This window comes from Paralichthys olivaceus, chromosome 2 (assembly GCF_024713975.1).
Source record: "Paralichthys olivaceus isolate ysfri-2021 chromosome 2, ASM2471397v2, whole genome shotgun sequence".
Lineage (NCBI taxonomy): Eukaryota > Metazoa > Chordata > Actinopteri > Pleuronectiformes > Paralichthyidae > Paralichthys > Paralichthys olivaceus.
In genome coordinates this window covers 28,013,714-28,040,064 of record NC_091094.1, presented here as the reverse complement: position 1 = coordinate 28,040,064, position 26,351 = coordinate 28,013,714, and the positions used below count along the sequence as shown (strand labels likewise).

Here is a 26,351-nt window from a genome sequence, read left to right as displayed (position 1 = left end):
TTGATTCATTACAAATTAGTGCACAGTTTGCACCAATGAAGTCCAACAACATCTATGATGAAGACCCTTATCCTACATCTTGTGGTCCTCATCTTGTAGAGGAACAAAATCGAACCTTTAGACCTCAAAGCTGCCGTATGTCATTGTTATTGTTGTGTAGAGGAGCTCACTGAGAAACCTAGCATCAGTGACAGGCAGAGATATGCGGGGAATGGTTTGCCATCAAATTTCTGGTTCGCATGTAGTTTCCAGAACTTGTTTACTTTTTACTTTTAATGGTTTCGTTTCTATTGTGTGTGATGTTTGTTCATCAAAACTGTTGCCAATCATTTCCTATTGATCGACTGATCATCTTGTAATTTCAGCACTGCACTGGGTGGTGTCTGGGTGTTTTCAACTGTTTAGTCTAGGTTCAACTGAGGATTCAGACATGTGTTCAGTCTTTACATAACATTAGCCTTTAAGTCGCAGGTTTTATAAAAACCGCTATTTCCCATTACTCTGTACTTTCTGTGGGTTTTTCTTTGACATAAAAAATAAAATATCCACCAGTATTTCAGCCCGCTGCCTCTCTATTGTCTTCCTCTCTTGCCTGGATCCTGCCCACTGTTACATCAGCGTCTTATGTAAGAGCTGCGACCAAACACGATCGTGGGGGACAACAGGGGAGCATCGGTAGGTTTTACCATCAGCAGCAGCAGCAGCAACACTAAGTGAAACTGTCACTGGCTCCATTCTTTGTTTTTTCTTTAGTTTTTACCCACATGCTCCTGCACTATTGCAGGCACGACGGGTCGACCAATTAGGGTTAGACAAGCAAGCGGAAATATTGAAATAAATAAACTAAAAGATCATTTGTGGCCTGAGGCTCGCGTCGCTTGCATGGTGAAAGATTAATGCTGCCTCTCTGAAAAACTAAAGCCTCCAAAGGGACAGTGGAAGTGGCTTTTTTCCTCTTCTGAAGCACTGGTAAAATAAAAAAAAAAGGCCTGGAGACGCCTCCGGGCCAGAGGAGTTCCGACCAAGGAGAGATGAGGAGGAAAGTGGTTGAGAGAGAGAACGAAAGAGAGAGACAGGGAGAGAGAGAGAGAGAGAGGAAGGCAAACATATTGCAGTGACAGTGGCACATAATTGCTTTCACTCTAAAGCACACACCCACACACAGCATGCCCTAAATCACACAACTAGCCCCTACACTGTAGTTTTGAAGCTTGGCCAATTGCTTAAATCTCTAACATCTGACGCTAAACATACTGTAAAGCACAATGCTGCATGTTCTAATATGAAAGCCAGTATTCAGTGATGGTTGAGTCATTAATCGTAGCGGGGGGTATGTCCAGCATCATGAGATGGCTGATGAGTTCTACTCCTCTGTTCTCTGTTCCAGCTGTCACAGTAAGATACCCCTGCAGATGTTTCCAAGAGATTCAAAAAAATCAAATAAAATTAACAACCTGCAAACTAGGTGGCGAAGAGGTGGGTGAAGTTTTTGGGTCCACAAAATCCTTTAGGAGAACAACTTTGTTGAAGCAGAATCCAATATAATTGAAGTGACCTCAGATGTAATAAAACAACAGAAACAACATAACATGCCTCTAAACTGCTTGTGTGGTGTCATCAAGTGTCCCCAAGCCCTGACATTCATATTCGACTTGAAATAAGGTCACTACACCATGTTTTAAATCTAAAAGTCCGCAGGAAGTGGCTAAGCTTGAGGACAAAGCGGGTCTGTGATGCACCTCAAAGATATCAGGCTCAAAACATGGTGTAAATGACCTTGATTCGAGTCAAATATGAATGTTGGGGCTTGCTGACACTTGATGACACCACACGAGCAGTATGGAGGCATATTATGTTTTTTCTGTTGAGACTCCAGAAGTGTTTTGTGGACTCAAACTCTTCACCCACCCCTCCATTGGCATAGTGGTGAGTAGATTATGAGTGAATTGTTCAGTGAACTATCCCTTTAAATCCCACATGACAGCAAATTCTAACATGGCCCCAAAATCTTTGCTCCCATTAGATGACTGTGTTTGAGCATATGACTGACTTATTCACAATAGTATGTAAATATTGGTATGGCTTTTGTGTTCACAGAACTGATCATTGTCTCTTGACTAAAATGCACTCCATGCAGATATTTATATTTATATTTTCACAAGTTTCACATAAGTTTCACATGAGGTTTTTAACCAACACATCTGAAGCTTCCCAACGGTTGGATGTAAGTACAACTACACAAGAATCATTCCCAAAATATTTGACGCCCTGCTTCATTCACCTGCTACCTAACTACTAGTGTGTATGAGGCATTAAGTGCTTTCAGTAGCTCAGCTTTTTATAGGCTTTCCAAATATCCCAAACCATGTGGAACAACCACAGACTCATCGCAGTTTCCTCACTGGAATGTCTCATATTGGTTATCCCAGTGAAAGAAAGTACAAACACACAGACACACACCTGAGTAGGCCCAGTAGGTCTCCTCTGTGGCAGCTCTCCGGAGTCGCGTCCCATCGGCTGTGGCTCTGCGAAGGCCGAGGACAGGGGCTTGGGACTCGGCTTGGCTTCCTGTCAGTGCTGCAGGGGGGCAAAAGAACATGGGGACAGGCGGATTAGTATAAACAGCAGCAGAGCTTCAACAGCACTTTAGAGCCTGGGCTGGATATCTGCCGGCCAGGATGACAGCCAACTGTGTGCTTAGCTGCCTTACCACGCCAGCTGCCTCATAATAACAGACACAGCAGGAAGAAAGGTCAACAACAAAGAACAACAACTCTGTGAAACTCAACTGTCTCGGAAAAAGACCAAGCTACCTTGCGAACATTTAAGGACAACCTCAGACCCCAGCTCCAGTTCTTGCAAAATAGTCTAAAAAACATGATACAGTCAATAGAGAAATGACAGCTTTGGCCAAGGATCTTCTCTGTTTCTCATCTATTTAAAAAAAAGAAGAAAAAAATAAATATATATATATATATATATATATATATATATATATATATGTATAAATGTTTATATACACAACCTAAGGCATATAAAGATTATACATGATAAAGTGGTTTCATATGCATTGATGTGAGCATTCACAGTGCAATGATCAATACCAACAAGACCCTAGACTTTTAGATGCCCAAAATGCCTCAGGTTCACTGCATCTCTGTTGTTTTTTGTAATTTGATTAAATGCAAACTTCTATGACATCTGCACCACTTATACAAACAAAGGTTAGTCCAGCATTTAAGCTATTATTTGGTTGCTTCTAATAGCGGGCCTGTCTCTAAACCTTTGTTGATTAGAAAACCTGGGGCCAGTTTGTATGATTTGTGCACAGGAGTGCCAGAACATTTCTGGGTCGAGTAAAATGATGTTGGCATCTACAGTCTATTGTGAGAGCCGGGGATATGTTCAAAGGATGTATGCACGGTTCACAGAGGATGGAAATGAGTGGTCAACAGGGGCCCAACAGAACATGTGCACCATGGGGCCCTACAGGGATAATCTGGCCATGGTCTGACAGTGCCCTCTTTCAAATCAGTTTATACCATGTTGACATAATCCTCAATATTGCAAAATTTCCCTTTGTCCATTTTGACAATTCAACTATACTAGTTTATCTTTCTGTCCTTGAGTTTTGATGCATTTTTTCCTTTGGGGGTATTTTGTATTCTAGTTGTGCAGCTTCACAGACATGCAAATTATCAAGAGCTGTTGCGTTTGAGCTCATTCCTGCCCTGAGGGGATGTGGTTCAAGAAGATGCAATAAAAGCTGGAACCAGATGTTTCCTTATGGACTCTATTGTGTACAAAAGTACTCCAAAATAAAAAGATGCTTATGGCAACAGTCAAGGTTGCACCCACAAAAAAAAAAAAAAAATCTGTACGAACATGATGCATAGACCAGTCAGATGCTTGTTAATGTCTGTTAAAGGTTCACAATTTGTGAAAACATGAAATCCCCTCCCATAGTCAGGCATATCACAGCCGGGCAACATTCATCGTGCATTTCAATGGAGAGTAGAATGTTCAAATGGAAAATCAAGAATCCCTCTGCTAGATTCATGTGTGAAACTCAAACTCTCTGGGTTAGAGACCTTCTTGATCCCCACTACAGAAAAGGCAGAGATGGAACACTTGGCTTCTCTACAGTGGAGGACAGTATTTCTGACAGCTACTCTCTTAATGACTCCACTTGCTCTGCGATTTGGCCTTTAAAGGATCTTCCACAGGACAAAAATCGTATTGAAAGAAAAACAGCGAAGTGTCTTTTAGACTTGTTGAAGGCCACCTTTAACTTTCCATTGACGGCACTTCTTACAAGCTTCAGCAAAAATACATTTCTAGATTTTTCGTTATTTAAATTTTTTAAAACATTTTACTTTGAGTCATTGGCATGAGGAATCAAACATGCTTATATTCTTACAATGCATTGTGTGCATTGTATACTCAGTATGTGGCTGCTGATGATGACATTGGCAGTATAATAGTTACAGTATGAGACTCGGAGTCTAACGTTTAGAATGAAACTCAGTCCATTAGAGTAGCCTGATCACACTGCAGCCGTCAACACCAAGAACTGATCAATTTTACCTGTACAATAATGTGACTTATATTCCGTAAAGTTGCATCATGTTGTCGTTGTTGTGTTAGTGTAGTGCATCACTTTGTAACTGCTTCTGTACCCTCTGACTCTGGTATGCACTGTGACTCAGTGAAATTGAATGATTAAACTGCTGCTAGAATAATGGGTATATTAGACCTATACTAGACCTCAAAAAATGCTAATATCTCAACCATATATGAACCAGTTTGAATAATAACCAGCGTGCAAGCACTTTTTCATCTCTTCCAACAGCGGCAGCAAATTCTAAAACATTTTTAATCCAGTGACATTGCTGGAAAGTAAGTAAGTTAAAGTAGCTGAAAACTTGCCTGACAAGGTTTTTTGGGGATTATGACCCAACTTGGATTTGAATGGTATCCACTCTTGAAGGAATACTAATATGTTGACACTATTATCCATCAAAGTTAGCTACTGTCAATTGTGCCATTTATCCATTTAAAAATGTTGCGACTTTAATAATGTTACAACTCTAAAGACTCAGTGGTTTAATGCATTCTCTCAGTTTCAAGGTTAGATTCAAGTTGTCTAAATGGGTCAACTTGGTGGGGAAGTGTTCGAGTTACACTTTTTCACAATCAAATGTGTTCTCTTGCTGGGATATGTGCTGTTGGGTTTCAGCGGGGAGTCTTCCCTCAGCCCTCTATAAATAGACAGAGGCAGCATCAGGAGGTGGAACTGCCATTTCACATCTGACCCCACAATATCCAGCTGTGATGATGTGACCACCAGGAGGTGTTTTGTGATTTGATATCTGAGCAACAGTGGGGCTAGGCCGAGCAGTCTCAGGCTACATCCACACTATCCTTGTTTCATAAATTAACAAAACTGAGATCCAGGCAAACATTTTAGCTAGACATCAGACATATTCTCTACCCACACTAACGCACCTGAAAATGCATTTCACATGACCATTCACTTACGCTGGGTGTGTGTGTGCACTGGTGTTAACAATACACAAATTCTGTACTCTGCAACTGGAGAAAAGAAGGAGTAGATTTATAAGTTCTAATCAGGAAACATGTACAGTATATGCCATCGTCTCTTTTTGAAAAGTCTCTGTTTTGGCACATGTTGCATCTACTAATAGAGTGTGGATACCTGTGGATGTAGCCTTGACCTGAAAATAGATATCAATCACATGGAAAAACTAACTTTCTGGCATTTTGTGAAGCAATGTGTGGAAGATATAAAGGCTCAGGATGAACAAAGGATGAACCTTAGTTTCAATGACAGACAACACAGCCCCCCACCCCCTTCTTGTTTTAACTCTTTGGGATGTAAGCATGGCTCATGTATACAAATGCCAATGGCAGCCAGTTGTATGGCTTTTCTATGAATTACATTATTGATTCCCAATACTGCTCAGAACAGAAAATGTAATTATGCACGGACCCACCCAACCCCCACCCCCCCTTCCTTGCCGAATGGATGTTCTTCTGTCGCTGCCTCCCTTTTTTCTTGTCTTTCACTTGGTGGCTTTGCATCAATTTGTCTTTTGCTCTTGCCTTTAGTGACCCTCCCCCCCCCAGTGCACTCACACACATGCACACGTACCCATCTCCACCCCGCCCACCCCCTCACTTGACCTCTCTAAAGCCTCTAAGTGTGTTGTCCTTCACTCATGTCATGTTAGCAAAGGCTTTCTGCAATTGCTCTGCAGCAGCATAAACAGTTACATTACCATGTGAGCAAGTGTTGTCTCTTATACACTGGTGATCTTGGGCACATAAGTGCACATCCAGCGTGTGAAGTGTCTCCCATGTTGGAAAAATGTCAACACACAGTGCACTTAGCTGATATTTGATGAACGCCTCTTATACAATACAGTCCTCCAAGTCTGTGCAAGCAGCTTATTTTTTATTTTTTATTCCAGGCGACCCATAATAATAATGACAGTTATGAGATCTTCTAACCTTTAGGAAGTTATTATTTTCAGCCAAAAATCTTTTTCGAAACCCAATCATGAAGTTTTTGTATCAAATCTCATCATCTCTGATATTATAAAAAGTCTGGTTCACTTGTCGCTGGTAAATGATTGTTAGGATTAAAGACTCAGCACTTTGTGGTTTTGTTTCCGATTCCTAGTTTCCTGTTGTGTTTGCGTGTCCTTATTTGGTTTCCGATCCTGGCTGTGTGCTGCTAGCTGATCACGGGTTCGAGGTTCCTGTTCTCTCGCCGATCCTCCTCCATACCTGAGCATCATCACCTGTGTAAGGACCGGTTCTCCTCTGCAAATTCATTGTTTACCTTTGTGGTAAAAAAAAAAAAAAGCTTTGGATGTCCTCTCTGCCTTTGTTGTGTCCTGAAGATATGTGACTTGCCTCTCTACCTGAACGTTAACCTCTGTTTTTGTGCTCAGGATCATCTATCTGCCCTGCCATGCCTGTCACTCTGAGCCAGCCGCCAATGCCACATGTTCATGTTTGGACACCTGCTTGCCTCTTTGTCAGCACATTTTCTAAACTGGAAACTGGAGTAGATGGAGAGTCTGACCTACTGGAACTCAAACCATGCCTCGTTGCTGTGTTCTGCCTATAGAGTCCAATCCTTAACTCAAGACTTTACCTCCAAGAATTGTTTTATTTCTTAAGTTCCTTTGTTTTGCTTGATATATCATTTTGTCATCTTGACGAAAATGATGTAAGGTGGATTATTTTCTATTTTATGTATTTATTCACATTGCAATATATCCATTTGTCCTTCTCTTTACCTTCATTCTGTTTTTATTCCACTCAGAACCCCAGGGAACCCCTAACCCCCTCTCCAACCTTCCATCTCAATCTAATCTTGGTCGTGGCCATTCGGACGTGTCCAGCTATTTAGCAGGCTTTATTTATCCTGAGCCAACGCCCCATTAAGGCGAGTGGACAGAATCTATCTCAGGGAGGGGGGAGCTCTCCTATGGGATCCTACCACAAGAACAACAATGTTTAAGTCAGTGACAGCAAGAGGTGGTGGGCAGATTGAAAGCAGAGGTGAAGGACACTGAAGGAGATGAGGAAGGAGAGGAATGACAGATGAGAAGAGGAGAATATGATGGGTCTAAGAGCAGAGCAATGGACTTAAGGAGGCTGAAGGAGATGCCTGAAGAAGGGGAATATGGAGTGAAGAGAGTGTATAAATCGGAGGGGAATTAAGCATGAATGATAAAAATTACAAATCTCCCCTAGCAACAGTTACCGGGTCACTGATCGGCAGGATGCCGCATGGCAACCAGTCAGCAGCAGATGAGAGGAGAAGAGATGAACAGAGGCCTACTGTTGGGGTGGGGGGGATAATGAAATAGATTGTGGGGGAGGGAAGGAAGGAAGCTGTGACGGTGTCAAATACAATGTTCTCCACACTGCTTCATGTACAGCATGAGTGTGAATATTTACAGTACTGGCATTGAGCTGCTATTATACATAGAGGCTGAACAAGGGCTGGCAAAATGACGAGAAGAAGAATGGGGGAGAGTCCTCAAGGCTCGATGTTCAGAATGTTCACACTGTTGCAATCTGAAATTTCTGAGCTCTCTTTACAAACAAGGGAACCTGAGGCCACTATGATGGGCAAAATGACTCCTGCAGAGTATTATAACAGGGAGTTCAAACGTGGTGACTACAAGGTCTCTGCTGTCAGAAGATTAGGACAGCCACTGTTTTACAATCCTAGCTGATTAAGAAATTTGGATCGTTGCATCGTTCACATGACAAACGTCACAGATGTTCCTCTTTCTAATCTCTAACAAATAATGGCACAAGACTCTCTAGTGGGTATTATTGAGATTATCGTGTCAAAGGGATCTCTCGGCAAAGCGTCGGGAATACTTTGTAATGAGAAAAAACTAAATCTGAAGCCTAGATGAGTCTGAGTGAGAAAATGGAACTGGAGGGGAGATTTTCACTGTCAGTTTTAATATCTGTCAACAATACAAGGCTGGCTCACCTGTTTACCTTTGCAGCATTGTCAGCTGCTCAGGGATTGATGTCATCATAATAACATTCAGATTTTAACCCTTGATATCACATGTTTGCAGCTCATATTGTTTTAAGAAACACCTGGGGCCATGAACATATGTTTTTTGGTAGGACACGCATATTTTCTTACTTTAACAAAAGGGTATACACATGACCGAGCTAATCAACATTTATCTCATTAGATTTGATTGTTTTTTATCTGCAAACTGAAAGGACCTGGAGGTTTTGCAAAGACCCTCTGGCAAACTTTGTTTTTCTTATCTTGCTTTTCCATCCATCCCTCAGTTTTTGTCCTCCACTGCCTCTGCATCTCTACCCTCTCACACTGAACCCCCTGTCACTCAAAGCTCATATGCATCACCACTGTGCAGTGAGAGAGAAAATACACAACAAAAATGTATGAACTATTGTCTTGGTAAAATGCCATACAGAGGCTGATCGAGGTTTGCAGCAGTTTGTTTTGAACGGTCACTGACACACTCACACAAAGAGCTGAGTACCAGTCTATAATTACAATACGAAATATTCAGTCCTGATGTAACGATTATACTAATATGAAATCATATATAATATTTTAATGGACACAATGACTGAATCGTTGTCAACATGTTGATTTTTTTAACTTAAAGATTTTGAAGAAAAGGAATACAAGTTATGTCTGATAAAATTACATTTATTAGAAGATTAAAAACAACCAAACACGATTTATTACCCAATATTTCCAAAACAACTTTCAGTATCCAACCCTTTTTAATACTCCACCCTAATGAACACTGTACAGTGAATCGTATAAATATATTGAGGTTACTAATCCAGCCCTAACACACACACACACACACGTTTCCTTTTCCTTCATCAGACATATTAAATTGTTCTTCCTCTAACATCGCCACAGAGGCTTGTTGAGGTGTGCAGCTTCCCAGTGCAGTGAGCAGGTTGTGAGGTTATTGCTCCCACTACAAGTCCCACATGTTGTCAAGGAGAGACCGGTCAGACTCAGCTGTTGCCCAGCGGTTTATGGCACTATAGTGTTTAAGTGTACCCACTTTAAAGGAAAATGCCCTTATAAAGGCAGAGAGAAAGAAAGATGTGACATGGATTTTTCTTTCCCTCAAGCCATCTGCTCAGCGAAAAAAAAAAGAAAATCAATGATCTTTAACAACAAAAATGCTTCTTCTACTCTAATCAGTTCACAGACATATTGCACTTTTTTTTTTCACTAAATTTTACGATTACGTGCAGATTGTACAAACACATCATTTGAGCAGTGTATTGAATATAATGTAGCTCGACCTAAACAGCTACGACATTAAAATGTTGCTTACTCGTCAATGCACCAGAGATAAGGCAGTTACATTGGGCTGTTGTGTTGCATACTGAACACAGTCACTAATTTGAATGGGTAAATTGTAAGAAATTCCTTCAATGAAAAGAAAAAAGTGGTCATTATGTTTATATTGTGTGTTGGAATAATGTGTGAATGTTCCAGTATTTGTCAAAACATTCCAGAACTAAATCATGTGTCTTTGTAAATGTTTTTGTGTGAATTTAAATATATTTCCAGCTCACTACAGAGTCAACCATAGAGGGAACAGTGAATGACATGTTTAGTGATTTCAAAACACCACCTGAGTGAAGTTTTCAATACTACAATGTCATTTTTTATAGTTGCACATGCAGATCAGAAGTTCAGCCTGACTAATGTGATATTTGTAACGTTTTGAACGTCTTCATGAGTAACTCTGAAAACACTCTGTCTCTTTGAACAAAGCTTGTGGAGATGGATCGACTGCTACAGTGGGTTTACAGCGATACCGCTGAAATCTGTCTTGCCTGTGCAGGTGCACATTGGTTCGGGTGGATAGATTCCTGTTATTGACATGCAGTGCAAACACAGAGAGAGAGAGCGAGAGAGAGAGAGAGAGAGCATACCAGATGCACTGGAGATGTGTACCAAGGTAACTCATTTTCTCTCTAACACTGTGTTGGTGTGCAGTGCCAGAAGTCAATAAACTTAAAGGTGCTGGGACTTTAGCTTGCCCGGCTTTTTGTTTCCAAACATACTGCCGCTTGCACAAAAGTTCCTCTTGAGGAGAAAAATAGACAACACTGGTTCCTGTCATCCATCACAGGAGGCCATTTAGGGGAATTGCAGAGTGTTTGCTCAAGCCTTAATTAAAATGCACAGCCCATCACAGTGCTCCTGTACTTAACCTTGGCACGCCCACTTCTCACTTGCTCTCTCCTCTCTTGACTTCAGAGAGAACAGACCTCAGGGTGTTCGTATGCACACACTCACACATGAACATAAACACAAACCCATATGGTGCATGTGTGCCAGAGCTGGCCAAGTCAGTCCTTACTCTGGTGTTTCAATTCATTAGCATTCTTTACATCTCCCTCCAATGCTCTTAGTGCTGAAGGACATCCACCAAGACCGCAACCACACACACACACAGAAACACACACAAACACACACACACACCGTGATGCAAAGCTAGCCTTCAGTCCAGCTCGAGTGAGGAGCTCCTCTCTGGATGTGCTGCTTTGTCGCAGCAGCTGTTGTGCTACAGCACACTGCAGAGAGGCAGGCTGGGGTTAATGGTCATCCTGCAGCCTGCTGGTAGCTGACCAGATACCCTGGCAATGAAAACTGACGGGTGGGGGATCCATGTGTGAGGGTGTGGGGGATGATGGAGTGAAAGTTGGCGTGAGGGATACGATCTGGAATAAGATAAAACTCCCGAGAGGAGTTTGACTTGGAGTTATCAGTTGGAGAATATACTCTTGTAAAACAATGACACACAGGATGATCACAATGTATAAAGCCTGGAAATGAGTGTAAGATGATAATACTAAATAACTTCACTCTGCACCATAGACAGCATACTCATTGTTGGGGACATAATGTCTAGCATGCAACAATAGAAACGTGACAGTATATTGTAGGTCTGTTTTTGAGGAGAACTCACTAATGATGAAGATTTATTCTGGAACAGCTCCGCAGGATTAACAGAAGCCCTGCAATCAGTCCATTCTAAACAGGCGTGGTTGCAAACAGCACTTAATGTTGTAGCTGGTTGGGGTGGATAAAAATATTTTTAAAAGGTTCATTCTGTGGTTATTGTGGATGTGTTTACTGAAATCATTTTGCAATCAGATTGCATTATCTGGATATTTCTTTCACAGCAGAAGAAACAGAGGCAAGGTCACAGGGTCAACAATTGCATCTCATAGAATTCCTCTTGTGTGGATAATGAAATATATATATATATATATATATATATATATATATATATATTTTGTGTTCTGGTCTCAAATCTTGAATGGGGAGAAGCACACTAGGAGTAACATGTCTATCATTATGCCTTGGTGCTTACAAACTAAAATAAAGGGAATGAACAAAGAGGATTGTGTTAAGTTTGAGGTTATGAAGACATGGTTTGGATTTTAAAAGCAGAGAGAAAGGTAGGTTTTAATAATCAATGGCTATAGGGATGGAGTAAAGGAGAGGATGTGGTGAGGAGAAGAATGGAGGGGAGAGGGTCGGAGGAGGGGGCTGGGATGGGGGGGGGGGGCAGCGGAAAGAGATGGCAGCTTTTTTTTGGCTGGCTGGACGTTGATCAGAGCAAAGCAGAGAAAAATCACTTGCTCATGGAGTCCGCCCAGCATGACTTCATGTTTTCTGGAGCACCGGCCAAGGGCAGAGAAAGACGGTAGCGTGCACACACACACACACACACACACACACACACACACAGAGGATCTATGAAGCCCAACAAGGCATGTCATCATCTGTGAAGCAGAAACACTGGGAGGCAGCGCTGTGTGTGGAGGTTAGGGGAGACAGAGGAAGCGTGGCCACAACATATAGCCGGAAGAGCTGTTTAATGTTGTCGAAAATGTCCCAGCAGACACGACTCGCCTCCAAAGCACCTTCCTCCCTTCCTCTTCATCCACCTCCTTCCTCCCAGCACACACACAAACACACACACACACATGCATGCATGCTTGGCTAATTAATAGCCACTGTTCAGTGAGACAAGGTCACGCTGCCAGGGGGCTAAACACAATGAAACAAAGCTGACACCTCTGCTGGTACACAAGACAGTGAAAGCTGTTCTGTAGTCCCCACCTCCATCACCAACTATGTCCAGCCTTTTTTCTCTTTTGACCATACTGTGATATCAGTAAGGGACGTTCTGTCTTGTGAAGTGAAAGTCGTATAAGTCCCACATCAGGTCCAAGTGGGTGTAACCATCTGCTGCATGCATTTTTTTTTCTTCTTCCCCAATATAGTGTCTAACAGAATAAAATTGCAGGTCTGTAAAAGCCTTTGCAATTGCATACATGGTTCTTGTGCATTATGACTATTTTCTGGAGAAAACTGGACTTTAGCAACCAACAACTGCCAGGCTTAAAATGTAGTAGGTAACAGTAGGTATAACAATTGTCAGACAGCAGCCACTATGGCCACACAGCACAATTACAGGCACATTAAAGGTACATGAGCGTCTTAATCATCACGTGACATGACTGAAACTGGAGTACACAAGTACTAAAATGCTACACCCATATAATAAAACTCACATGTGGGTTTGATGACATAAGCTACAATTAGCTACTACAAACAACTGGTCATACCAGCCAGAACAAGTAAGCCTGCAGCATCCCATTTGCCAATTCAACTTTTCATTGGGAAAAGGACGAATGTGTCTCACTTCCTGCCATGGCCAATGATTAATGGAAAACAGTGTTGCAGCACGTAAGAACACATAAGAAACAGGTTTTCTATCAAAATAAAACCTAAAACCTACTTTCAGATCAAATCAAAATTCAATATTTCCATCGGTCAAGGATGTGTGAGGGCAAGTCACAGCCTGGGAAAAAAAACAGCACGGCAACACATGAAAATGTATGGAGCTCTTTCAAATCTCACTCCTGTTTGGATTCAATCTTTTTACTTGTATGGTTCTCAGCATTGCCAAAAGCCATAAATTCTAAACTGCTTACATTGTGAGATTACTTTGTGTTCCAAATCATTTTATGGGAGGGCCATAAAAAAATCTGGCGTCTGAATTTAAACTGAAAAAGGTCCTGGTGAGAAACATTCTGTCCTCACTCGGAAAATATTCAGAATATCTGACCAAATGTGAAATAAGGTCGCATTCTGTCATGATTATGAGTTGTGTTGTCGACCATAATGACCAATAATGACCAGGAAAGTGTTCTTGAACACTTATGATGTCACAGCGAAGTTGACCTATAACCTTTCGGACATGAAATGTCATCACATTTGATTATATTAGGCATCTGTCTGACCTTGTGTCATGATTAGCATATGACCGTGACCATTTGAGGTCATCACAAGCTTGACCTTTTACTTCTTGTTCTCCCAAATCGAGTCCATTTACCGGACGGTCTGAGTGAATTTTCTGTTCCAAATTTGAAGAAATCCCTTGAGGAGTTTCTTTGATGCGTTCACCAGAATGGGACGCAGAGATGGATGAACTGTAGCCACAGCTGTCACTGGTGCAGAAGCATTTTCAATCAATCACCAAATCATACAATAATCTACAGACTTAAATAATGATTAAAGCACAGGGGTTGGACTCATGAAGCCTGATACAGGTGGTAAATGATGTAGTGTGCACTCTGTGAAATGTTCTTCACCCATCTCTGCTTTCTGTACATGATGTTCTGCTGAGTGCCCCTGAAAAAAGCCTTCTAGGTTCAGCTGCAACTTAAATGACAGCCTGATGGAGTACAGCATGGGCCTGCTGAACTTTACCCAGAAGGCACCAGTCCTCCACATAAGTATTCAGAGCAGGGAGCTGTGGGTGATCTTTAGTAATGTTCTGGTTGATTGGTGTGGGATGGCAGGGGTGCTTTGTTGCCATCACCTTCTCATGAAAAAGGGAGAGAAGAAAATCTCCCAGCCCATCTTGTGCATTTACCAAAGATGAGGGGCAAGGAAAGAGAAATGAGACGTCTTCTTCATCTCTTCCCTTCTCTTTTCTAAGTAGGCTTGAAGGTCACCGCGTATGAAACAATCCATTACAGATGTCGCTTTGCAGACAAAAGGCATCTGCTGTTATGCTCTCACTGAAACGGCCATATTCTCTTAATAACTCACCGTTTTCTCATATGACATTTCAATATCACACACACACATGCTCGTGCTGCAGGCTTTGCATTGTCCGGCAGAAGTCTGTGCAAAATGTCAATGCATCTGGTGCACTGATAAGTTGTCAGGGCCACACACTCACACTCAAGTGGCCCATAGCACTGCTCTGCTCTCTGTGATGTGAAGATTGCATGCAAGTAACCACGCAAATGGTAACACGTTTCACGTTCACGTTTTGATACAAATGGTAGTTTTTATTTTTGTGTAATTTTGAGGTGTCGTGTCATTATGATTAATGAGAAAGGTATATCTTAACAAATTCACATCCCAGTTTAAGTTGAACCTGCAGCCTTCACATAATCAGGGAATTGCCCTCAAACACATCTCTGCCCTCCTGCCCACTATCTGGTAAATATCTATGTTACCCATTGTATTTTATTTTACCTAATTTAAAAAAAAAATGATTTTCTCAGATGAAATCAGATAATTTTTCAGGGGGGTCCATATCAAGCGTGGGCGGGATAGGCTGGATGAACAAAGGCAGGCAATATCCCTTGATGATGTGAGGGCGAATTTATAATTAAAATCATGTTCTTCCTCAGGAAAGTGAAATCAGTGGTAGTTTCTGTGAAAGAGAACATGGTCATGTGCAGGAAAAATATGAGGCCTCCTAAATGTAATATAAAATGCTTTCAATCTGATTTCATCAGATTTTGTTTATAGACTACTTTCTGTAAGTTTTGTCTCCTAACAAAAGGTCAGACCCCCCTCAGGTTGGTAAATCCCCAAGATTTCCAGATAAAATACAACAGACGTGACCTCAGTGTCCTCAATGGTAGCTATGGCCCTGGGTAGTTGGCATTTAAACTGAAGCATAATGCCAAATGAGCATTATGTTTGGGTGGTGGGGTTGGGGTCGTGGGTAGTGGGTGTCTGGCCCTGGGCACAAAAATGGTCGGAAGCGGCGCGCTGGCACCATGTGTTCATTGTCTGTCCCTTGTACTCGCAGCTTTGGACAGGTGTTTCCAATTCAGAAAATAAATCTCTCAATGGAGCAATTTAGACACATAAAGGCTGCATGAGCTAATGCACACTGGGCTGAGAGGGACAATATGGCGGATGTTACACAAAGCTCGAGCTTTTCAGACCACTGAATGTGCCTTATTAGAAGTAGTTGTGTGTTTTTTTCCCTCTTCCGAGCTCCTGTGGTTAAGTGGCTGCTTTAATTAGGCAAACATTATTGTGCAGCCATTCAGTAGTCGCTGTTAAGTCAAACATCTCAGTTAAGCTTTGCTCAGTACAAATGGGGCTTAATTGGGAGTTAAAAGTCTAACTGTTGGGTTTTCAAATCTAATCAGTGTGCCTTTGAAAGGGCGATGTGCTCGGAGCAGCCTGTACTTGTGTTTCTAATGTCTGCTTGACACCCACTTGATCTACGAGGCTCTTTTTAGTTTGTTGTGGCCCAGTCGAGGCGCTGACACGGGTTGTATATGAAAGAAGTGATACATTTAGGGATACATGCAGAAATGTTGTGATGAAAGCGAAATGATAATTGGAAAATTAAAAGGAATTTAAAGTATTCATTAAAAAGCACAACACATACAAGACCTCTATAGGAGCAGCCATCTTCTAAATAAAGTGGAATTGGTACAGGTGCTCAGAGCTGTGTTCTAACTACAGAAAATACACTGAACACTCTGCCCCTCTACGAGTCTGGGCTCAGGTTAACATGTAAGGTAAAAAGGCATCACCCTTGGCACTGAAACATTTTAAAATACATCAAAATCATCATTTAAATACATCAGAGTTTTTCATTCAGAAAATCCTCATGTAAAAACCATGGTAGAGAGTACAACACTAATGTTTTGTTTATCTTAGTGGATATAGTGAGTAAACATCTGCCTGTTTACAAATTCAGTTTGTCCATTTATTGGAATTGTATTTGTGTCCTTTAAATGATTAAATGTAAGTTGTTCACTCTTTTATTCATGGTTATGGTCTCCTCCAACACCTGAGGGAAACTCAACCAAGAGAGAGTTTGAAATGACGACTCTGTGGTGACACAGGCTAACCGTCTTTCCTTTATTCAACTGGAAAGCTTTTAGCATTCGTCACAGTCTCCATACGTCCATAAGGGGAGGCAGTAGCTCAGTCCATAGCGACTTGGCTTGGGAACCGGAGGGTGGCCGGTTCAAGTCCAGCATGGACGGAAGTTGGAGAGGTGCCAGTTCACCTCCTGGGCACTGCCGATTGCTCCCCGGGCAGCCATCATGGCTGCCCACTGTTCCGTGTGTGGTCACTGTGTGGATTGTGTTCCGTGTGTGCTCCGTTCACACGGATGGGTTAAATACAGAGGTCAAATTTCCACATGTTTGCATGTTGCATGCTGTGTGTGGGACCATAAAGAGGAATCTTAATGTGATGACAACTGAGGAGGGCTCCACACTGAGAACCTTACAGGAGCTGGTTAGGTGAAAGATTTGTAAGGTTTCTTTTGTAAGTAATAAATTAAGTAACAAATGTGGTACGAGGGTGGTAAAGACACAGTCTGGTCACAGCTCCAGGACAAAATGTAAAATATAATTACATTAGAGGTATAAGAGTGACTGATGGTGAACAAGTTACTGGAAAAGAAAGAAAAGTGCATCAAAATCTAGATAAAAACACTCAGAACTGAGACAAAACCTGCATTAAAAAGAAAGAAAAAGGGCAGAGACTTACCAAACCAGCACTTTTCAAATTATGTGTTCACCTGTGTGTGTGTGTGTGTGTGTGTGTGTGTCTGTGTGTGTGTGTGTGTGTGTATATGTGTGTGTTGTGGGCACTGAAGTATTGAACAAAGAGATGAAGATCAAACCCCACACGTTACTTTGTCCTTGCATCATCTGGGATGGTGAATGGATTAACACATATTGCATCAAGCCGAGACACCTTCCACCCGGCAATTATCACCCATTCATTTGAAGGGTAGGAGCGAATATGAAATTAAGTGGCTTACTTTTTCCCAGTTGCACAAAATGAATTGTTTTGATGGATCAAGACAGGAACCACATAGCCTTATAGAGGGGCATCATAATACAATCCAATGGAGAATAGAATTGCCGGTAACACTTTAGTTTAGGGAACACAATATTAGTCATTAATACATAACTAATAAGGATATCTATTAGTGCTTAGTAAGGTTTGTAATAAGCATCTGCATACATGTATTAGGTCTAAATTGAACACATTCTTATTTTTGCTTAACAACTGGTTTATTCTTGGTAAATCATTAGAAGGCCACTAGTTGGCCATGACCTTAAGTTATTAGTAATTAGTATGGGTCAAAATAAAGAGGCTATAGACTCCTTATACACTGTCTTAATATACTACCAGTTGAGACAGAGTAGCAACATATTGCGACAATGTATTAGGAGTCTACTTTGATCCATACTATATATCAGCAACTTAACCTCAAGACTAACTAGCTGCTTATTAAGGGTTTGTCAAGAATAAATGACCTATTGCGTAAAATGGTGGCAAGAGTTGAAAACACGAGAAAGAAAGTGACCACATTAATGATGTGCCTATAACCCCAGAGACACACAAACCCTTAATTAACAGACTGGCTTTTGTGAAACATAGTTTCTAGTCTCTTCACATGAGGCTGATGACATGTGTTATAGTGTAAAGGGAAAAACATGATCGCAAACTCAAAGTTTGAAAAAATCTACTCAATAAGTACATCATCCATTTACTGAAAGTGAGTGACCAACATAGGTTCAGTAGCCAGGATTTAAAACGGCAAATCGGTGATGTGACGCAATAATTCAGATCTTTATAAGTTAATACAATCATGCATTTTTGGTATAAGTAAACAAATACATTCTTATATAATGAGTTTATTTATTTGACTATGACACTGGGACTAAATGCACAATAAGCCTCACTTTTCTTCCGCAGTGTCCTTTCACCTTCCACAACCTGTCATTGTGGTGAATTGTAAAAAAAAATCCTGCCGCTGTTGATGCATGTTAAAAACTAGTTGCATTTAAGTCAAGAAATCCTGACTGATTGTTTTTCAGTCTACTCGGAATTAAATTAAGGAAAAAAAGCTCAGTGTCACCCATGTGTGTCCAGGACAAAGATGTGTTCAGCCTCTCTGAGTGGGAAAACACAGCCTCTTTAATGAAGTTCAACGGAACCAAAATGTGGGCTCCAGCACATAAATGAGTTTCCTCAGCAGAAGAATGACAGCACCAGTGGTTTTAGCATGTGCCCCACTGTGACAGCTGTCCACATGACAACGCCCTCCAGTGGCCTGAGTCATTGTGATGTGAGGAAAGGAGCTAGTCCAGTGACGTGGTTTAAGTCTGTGCAGGGAGGAGGTGGGACTGGAAGGATTTGTCAAAACAGCATCATACTTCAGTTTTACCACAGTTTACTCCCCAATTTTCTAGGATTTATCACTCAAAGTTTTTTGGGTGAGTGCAATGTTACGTTTACGTTCTGTGGTGTGGTGGCAGTTGATGGAACAAACATGGAGAAACATCAATACATCCTGTCAGAAGTGGGTGACACCGACCCCCCAATATCCACTCCTTAACAAAAGACCACTGACTGAAATAGTGGCAAACACAAACATATCAGTCAAATCCTAGCACTCTATTTGTTTTTCCCTGCTCTTGCTCTGTCTGCTGGATTGGACATTGGATATTCTTTCTTCAGGGAATCCTGTTTCCACCATTTTTGTTTCTCACCTCCATTCCATCTCTCACTCCCTTCTCCCTACATTATACTGACAAAAATGACAGAAGAGGAAGGAGGCCACACAAATGAGATCTGACTGACCTGGGGTGCACGCCACCTGACAAGATTAAGACACCTGAATGGATAAGATGCAACACGGTATGCTGCTGCAGCTGCTGGGGCTTTTAAAGGTGTGCTTGAAATTGCCTCAGTGAGCTGATAAACAGAGTTTTTGGCAGGCAATGAGAGTTTGTGGGGCATAATCTCTCAGCAGTGAAGATGTGCTTGAGTGCTGGACAGTGAGAAATTCGATTAACGCCTCCTCTGGGGTCTTGCTCTCTCTCCCCAACCCTATCCCCACCTCACAGAGGGTTGTATCCCGCTCTGGATATGAACCCTGTCATCCACAACTGGCTAATGACAAAGCTGCTTTTCCTGGCTGGAAACTGGCTACTGCTGACAAGGCTTTTAAAGCAAACACCATGCTGGCAAAGGGAGCTGAAAAGCTGGCTGGTTGGTTGCCGTGGGTATATATGTTTGCCTGTGTTTATCTGCGCACAAACGACAAACAAACCCTCTTAACACCTGACAATAACGTGCAACCTGGGTAATCGGATTGTCGTCAGGGAGAGGAAAATAAATAAAAATGTGAACTAGAAGCATGGAGGAGGGGAATGATTGCACTTTTTGGATGTGAGCAAAGACACGCGTTACCATCAGACTGTGAAGGCATCGTGTCTCCAGCGCATATCTTGAGTTATACAGACACAAATTAACTTTTACACGGGAATCCAGTCGATGACTGTACAAAGCAGCAGACCAGGGTCGGGCGATGTCTACTGAAATGGCATACAAAAATGCGATGGAGGATGAAATTGGAGGGTTGTACAGGTTTAATAAACTCTGATGCTGAACACAGACAATGCAGTGTTGAAAACATTCAGTGGCAACTTCTCATATTTAGCTGGTGCTGAGTATAAGTATTGCCAGTTTGATTTGTCAAAGCTGTAAACAAACTAAACTTGGCTTTTTAGGACATGGCGTGGGTGCGTCATTCATATTAATTCATCCATGTCATCTTTAATAGGTGGTGATGCTGGAGGCTCAAGATTGTATGTGAGTTAACAACTAATGTTAAAGTTACTACATGTGGATACTGAGGAAAAATAAATGGGATAAGGTTTTGGTGGAAACGCTGCATATGCGTTCATTTTGAGCAAGCAGCATCTGTGTAACTATGTTCCATAAAAACATTACTTTGAGAATGGGAAAGATGGGGATTTAAATATAGTCCAAGGGGCATTATCATAAATTACAAAACTATAATCACTGCCTTGTCTATGACTCTGCCAACAAGTCAAGTTGCATGCATGCATCTGACCATGCATGGTGGGCTAACACCTAACTAAGATGCAATCTGTCATTACTTTCTAAGTAGTGAAGTGACTGAATTAATAAAAAAAAAATAGAAAAGAGTTTGTTTGAGTGAAAAGTCAGCAAGTGACATGCATGATTGTTAAATTAATTATTAATTACTCTTCCTGGTGTTGAATGCAAAAAATATTATACTGTCATCGTGTCACCACCATTAGTCAACTTATTAGTCCATTTTGGTGAAATTGTCTCATAATAAGTTAATTAAATATTATTAATGTGATAAAATATCAAAGATGTTTTTGAGCAGTCACAATGGCCTTTACTTTTGACCTTTGCCAACTGACAATGTAATGTCCCAAATTTGAAGAAATTCCCTCGAGCTGCTACCGACATAATGCATTCATGAGAATGGGTCCTACAACAGTAAAAAGTAATGCTGCTGGCTATGGGTGTTGCAGTGTGTAGGCACAGTAAAGCTGATTGTCTTGACTGACTGCTGCTGTGACTCTGAATAACTTGTGCTGAAAAAAAAGAGATGCTTTCTCAGCAAAATCCATTACTGCATGAAAGTGGTTGCACTTTCTTGTCCTGAAGACATTAAAAGGGCCTTAATGTTGGTTGATCTCGTGCACAGCTGCCCTAACACACACAAGCGCAGACACTTATCCACAGTAATTACCATGGGATCATTAATCATCAATTACAGGCTGTGCGTGGCGCCAGAACACATACAAATGACTTATATAGTAGAAATTTTGGAGGCAATAAATATTAATACCACGTTTAAACATGCTCTGTAATGAATTTGGGGTATTTTTGGTCCAAGCAAATCATTTTAAATATACAAGTAATAACTCTGCTGATTATCTGCAGCATCCAGTCACAGTTTGACAGTCGCCTCCAGTTGAGACTCCTGATTCAGAATCTGTTCGGAAACATATTTCGAAGACACTTCAAAAAAACATCCAGGGATGTTGTGAAAAATAAATAAATAACACCTGAAGCAAGGCAGTGTTGCACGAACAACAAATTTGTCTTTTTTTCCCCCCCTCCGGCGGTGCGCCTTCCTGCGATACGGCTCTTGGTCAAGTCATCAGCCCTTCACAGCCAGACTGACTGGTGGAAATGCATAAATATTCTGTCAATTAGACATTTAGTGTTAACCTGCTCCCAGCAATTTGTGATAAGGTGTGGGAGTGGTGAGGTGAATCCAGCTAATAAATGACTAGAGCTGCTGAAGCCACTCCTTGGAACGACAGATAAAAAAAGTTACCTGGCAAATGTATTTCTCTTGGGAAGCAGCCCAATCTAAATATGGAGGGAGATGAGGGGTTGAGGTGGCGAGTGAGGGGCTTGGGAGGTGGGACATTGTGTGTGTGTGTGTGTAAGCCAGCATGGAGATCCATGTGCCACAGAATGTGATTCCAGGGCTCAATATCTAATAATGTGTCTCTTGATGAGGAGTTGCATTATGGACCTATAGAGAATTGCAAGAAAAAATCCCAAAGTTCTGCTAATGGCTTCTACAGACTACAATGTGCACTCCAACCTTCAATATAAAAGTGAACGACTGTACTCCTGTAAAAATCGACCCCTTAGTTTGTCAATGCAGCACCTTATTACGACCCATGCTTAGGTTTTATTGTTAGGTGACCTCTAGTGGATTATGATGGGGGAAAATGAGAAATTCTAGTTGTACTTAGAGATGTGGTCGAAGGAGTGACAAAGTGTGCATAGGGTGGAGGTTGGAGTTGATGTAATGGTGTCGAGCATTTGTGGTTTCCCATGTGGAAGGGCTCAGGGGGTAGGGCGGTCCACAAACCAGAAGGTGGGCAGTTCAATCCTATTCTTCTCCATCCCTCATGCCAAGGTGTCTTTTGGCAGGATACTGAACCCAAATTGCCCCTTCTCATAGAGAAATTGCTGCAAACGTATGCACTGTATGAAAGTGTATTTGTTCTTTTATCATGACTGTAAAAAATGCAGCCATGTATTCAGTACTGTCTGGGACTAACTAAACCATGACAATAAGTGGTCCTCTAACATAATGCCAGTACTTTAATCACATGTTTATTCTTGTCACCATGGTAATAAAGTTACAGGGACTGATGGCTCCCACTACATGGTTGTTTGGGTTGGAGGACTTGTTGGACATATGTTATATTAAAGACATTTAATAGAAGTGGAAGCAAACATTTGTTCTTAAGGTCAGGCTGTAGGAAATGCCATTCAAAGACGTCCTGGCCATGAAATAAGGGCTAATTATTATGGAAACATTAACATGCTGAAAATGGTCTGAATCTATATAGTACTTCTCTAGTCTTGATGGCCACTCAAAGCTTTCACACTTTGCAATACACCCATTCACACACACATTCATATGGGTAGCACTTCTTTCTATGAGGGGCAATTTGGGGTTCAGCTTTTAGCATGTGGGTGGACAGACTGGGATTGAACTGCCGACCTCCTGGTTGGAGGACAACTGCTCTACTGCTCAGCCACAGTAGAGTTCATGGCATTCTGTTAGCTAGATTATAAGAAACCTTGTGTGTTGAGTTCACATTTTGGCCTGCAGGTGGCCAAGAGGAGACTTCAGAACATGCCAGATATGGAAACGGTTCATCCTCTGGGGAGCATGGACATTTAGCAAGAATGTATTACCAAATAGGCAACTGGGATTGACTGCAAGCCATGTGAATTGTCTTGCTCTCGAGCAACTGCTAGCAGTAGTAAATGGAAAGGATTCCCATTCCAAACTGTGTGATGAGACTCTCATTCACCAGGCAAAATAATCTGTCATTGTATTTTTCTTGGCATTTTCAGATGCCTTGGGCATTTTTTCTGATCCACAAATGGACTAAGATATTTAATTATTCTCATGTGCACAAACAAAATACAGGTCACACGCCACATACCACCAGGCTGTCATGTAAAGTAAAGTGATGCTTAAGTGAGCAAATGTAGGACGGTGGTTGTATTTCACTTCATTTTGAATGCAGCCCTTGAGAAAGAGCTCTGCCTCGAAGGCATTATTACTCAGTGAAGTCTAGACAGGTAGCATGACAGAATGACAAAGAGTGGCTTTAGTGAATTCAGGTAATGGATAAAAACTGCTGTTTAAAAAAAGAGCAGAGATCAAAGCTGCCTTGCCTGTCATCAGGGGCGGATCCAGAAAAAAATATTCATGGAGGTGGCACACAGAGGGTAGCATACACACAAGAATATTTATCCATCTCTTTCTCTCTTTATATATATATATATAGTAAACACATGTTCTGGATCTCACTATAGAAAGTAATTTGGGGATTGGAGCATTTTCAACTGGTTGTTTTTGCATGTTGCACTTTGCACAACTGATCTGAAATTTGGAAGTGTGTGTCTATGGAATGTGAGGGATGTTGGTAGCTGTAGGCAATTTGGGATTGGTCCTGTTAAATCAAATATGAGTTACTATTACTAAACAACATGTTTCAGTAAAAGAACCTCAGCAGTATCCATCTGTGGCGACAGAGTAACCTGGCAACCCTTAATGCACATTTTGCAGGAAAAAAGCCACAAGCAGTCGTTGTTTGGAGCCAGGAATAGCAAAGGCAGCATAGAGAGCTGCCGGGGCCGTGAGAAAGGAGAGGCAGCCGATGTCTGCTGCAGGGCCAGCTCGCGGCATCTGAGTGAAATAATTTTGTTACCAATCCTGCGTCCTCCTGTGGCTCCTGGCACCATACTACCGTAAGGCTATTTGCTTGTTTCTCTTTTTAAAGGGATCAAATCAATTTTTGACCTTGTGTAAAAGTTTTGCGGATGAGATTTGTGAGGGGCAGAACATAGCAGTGGACAGGGCACCTCATGTCTTTCTGCATTGTCTCGCACTTTGACATTGGAGTTTCATAAATGTATTAACAGACCCTTTATTTTATTTAGATATTTTGAATGAGGTGACAGATGGGGTGGAAAGGTATTTTTTAGGTATTTGCCACCCCGGTTGATCTGCCCCTGCCTGTCATGATGTGAGCAATTGGAGTTTGGTGTTTTCAGTATGATGGATAGAACTGTTTTGACATGAAATCCCACCTATCAGTCAGCCCACTGAGTGAGCCTCTCCTCTGCTGTGTGTGTTTGTGTGTTAGTGTGTGTGTGTGTGTCCTGTCTCGGAATAAAACAGCTCACATCTCACATTCAATCCTAGGGCAGTAAAGAGGCTGATTAGAGGAAAATATCTTTCAACACACCACGTCTTTGTGTCAAGGAAGAACTGATGGAGAGTTTGAACAGTCACCAAAACAACAACAGCATGAAAAGACAGAAGAAATAGATCTGTTACACGTAGTAACTAAGCATATCTTGACATGTTTCAACACAAAGAAATTGATTTCTCCATTTAGTTGAACTATTCAGCAAAACACTGAGAATAATTTCTGCTTTGATATTAAAAATAAATAATGTTCACGTTAAATGAATGTTGTCTTGACTGAGCCACTCTCTGAATTCCATAAGAGAAGCACTGGTTAAAGAAAGGACCTTCACAGACACATGTATTGGATATAACTATAGAGAGTATAAATAGTTTTGATCAGAAGAAAAAGAAGAGAAATAAACTAGTTGAATATTTGACATTTGCATTGTAAGAGATTCAGTGTTATCAAAGCAGCAAAGAAAACATTTGTTTTCATTTTGCACAGCAATGTGCTCCAAAATCAGATCAGATTGTCTGGTGTAAGAGGAACGTGGGCAGCAAATACACTTCTTATCACTGGCTGATCTCTTTGATTATGTTTACATGACTGAGACTACAAAGACAGACACGGCCTTGTGATTGCACAATGTTCCAAATAATAATTAATAGGCCAGAGGGGAAAGGAGAAATAAGTAAATTTGATCACACTGAACGCCCTCAGAGGAGATAAAGGAGAGCTGCACCTTTGCAGCAACAAGAAGAGCTGTGCACCAAGTCCCAGAGGTTTCTCTTGTAAAAGAAAAAGATGTACAAAAGGTTCTTAAATTTGAATCTCTGTAAGGTTCATAATTGGGTGAGTTATACCCCATAGGTATACATCACATTGAGGAGGAGATGAAGTGAATTTGTCTTCCAGCAACTGGTACTGTTGGGGGGGGAGAAAAGATAGTGGCAGTCTGACTCTCATCCGTCTACATGTTACAGACTCACACATGCTAAAATGTCAGACGGCACTTCTTTTGCCTGTGGGACATTTTTTATAACCAGCGACTATATGAAGAGAAAATAAAAAACATATATGGCAAGAATGGATCCAGTGAGGCTATTTGTGCCTTCACACAAATAGCCTCACTGGATCCATCTTTTTCTTCTGCACCATTGCTGTGCAGGTTGATTCATTCCTAGTGATTCATTCCTAATCTGTTTCTTATTTTCAACTGCAGCAGTTAACGTGAACTTGTTTGTCCATCCTACTCTTTGGTAAGAGATTTTGCTTGTGTTTAGGGGATTTCCTCTCTGTCATTTGGTCTTAAAACAGCTTTTGAGGAGTGCAAGTGAAGACAAGAATGACAAATCTTCATGTCGATG

General features: G+C 41.3%; 1 protein-coding gene across 1 annotated transcript in view; it reads right to left on the bottom strand.

Moving 5' to 3' along the window:
- Window positions 1-26,351, bottom strand: part of LOC109640020 (receptor-type tyrosine-protein phosphatase gamma-like) — a 350,667-nt gene that overhangs the window by 267,193 nt on the left and 57,123 nt on the right. The window contains exon 2 of the mRNA XM_069513834.1: window positions 2,461-2,577. Within this exon, the coding sequence (XP_069369935.1) occupies window positions 2,461-2,577 (117 nt within the window). The remainder of the gene's footprint in view (window positions 1-2,460; window positions 2,578-26,351) is intronic.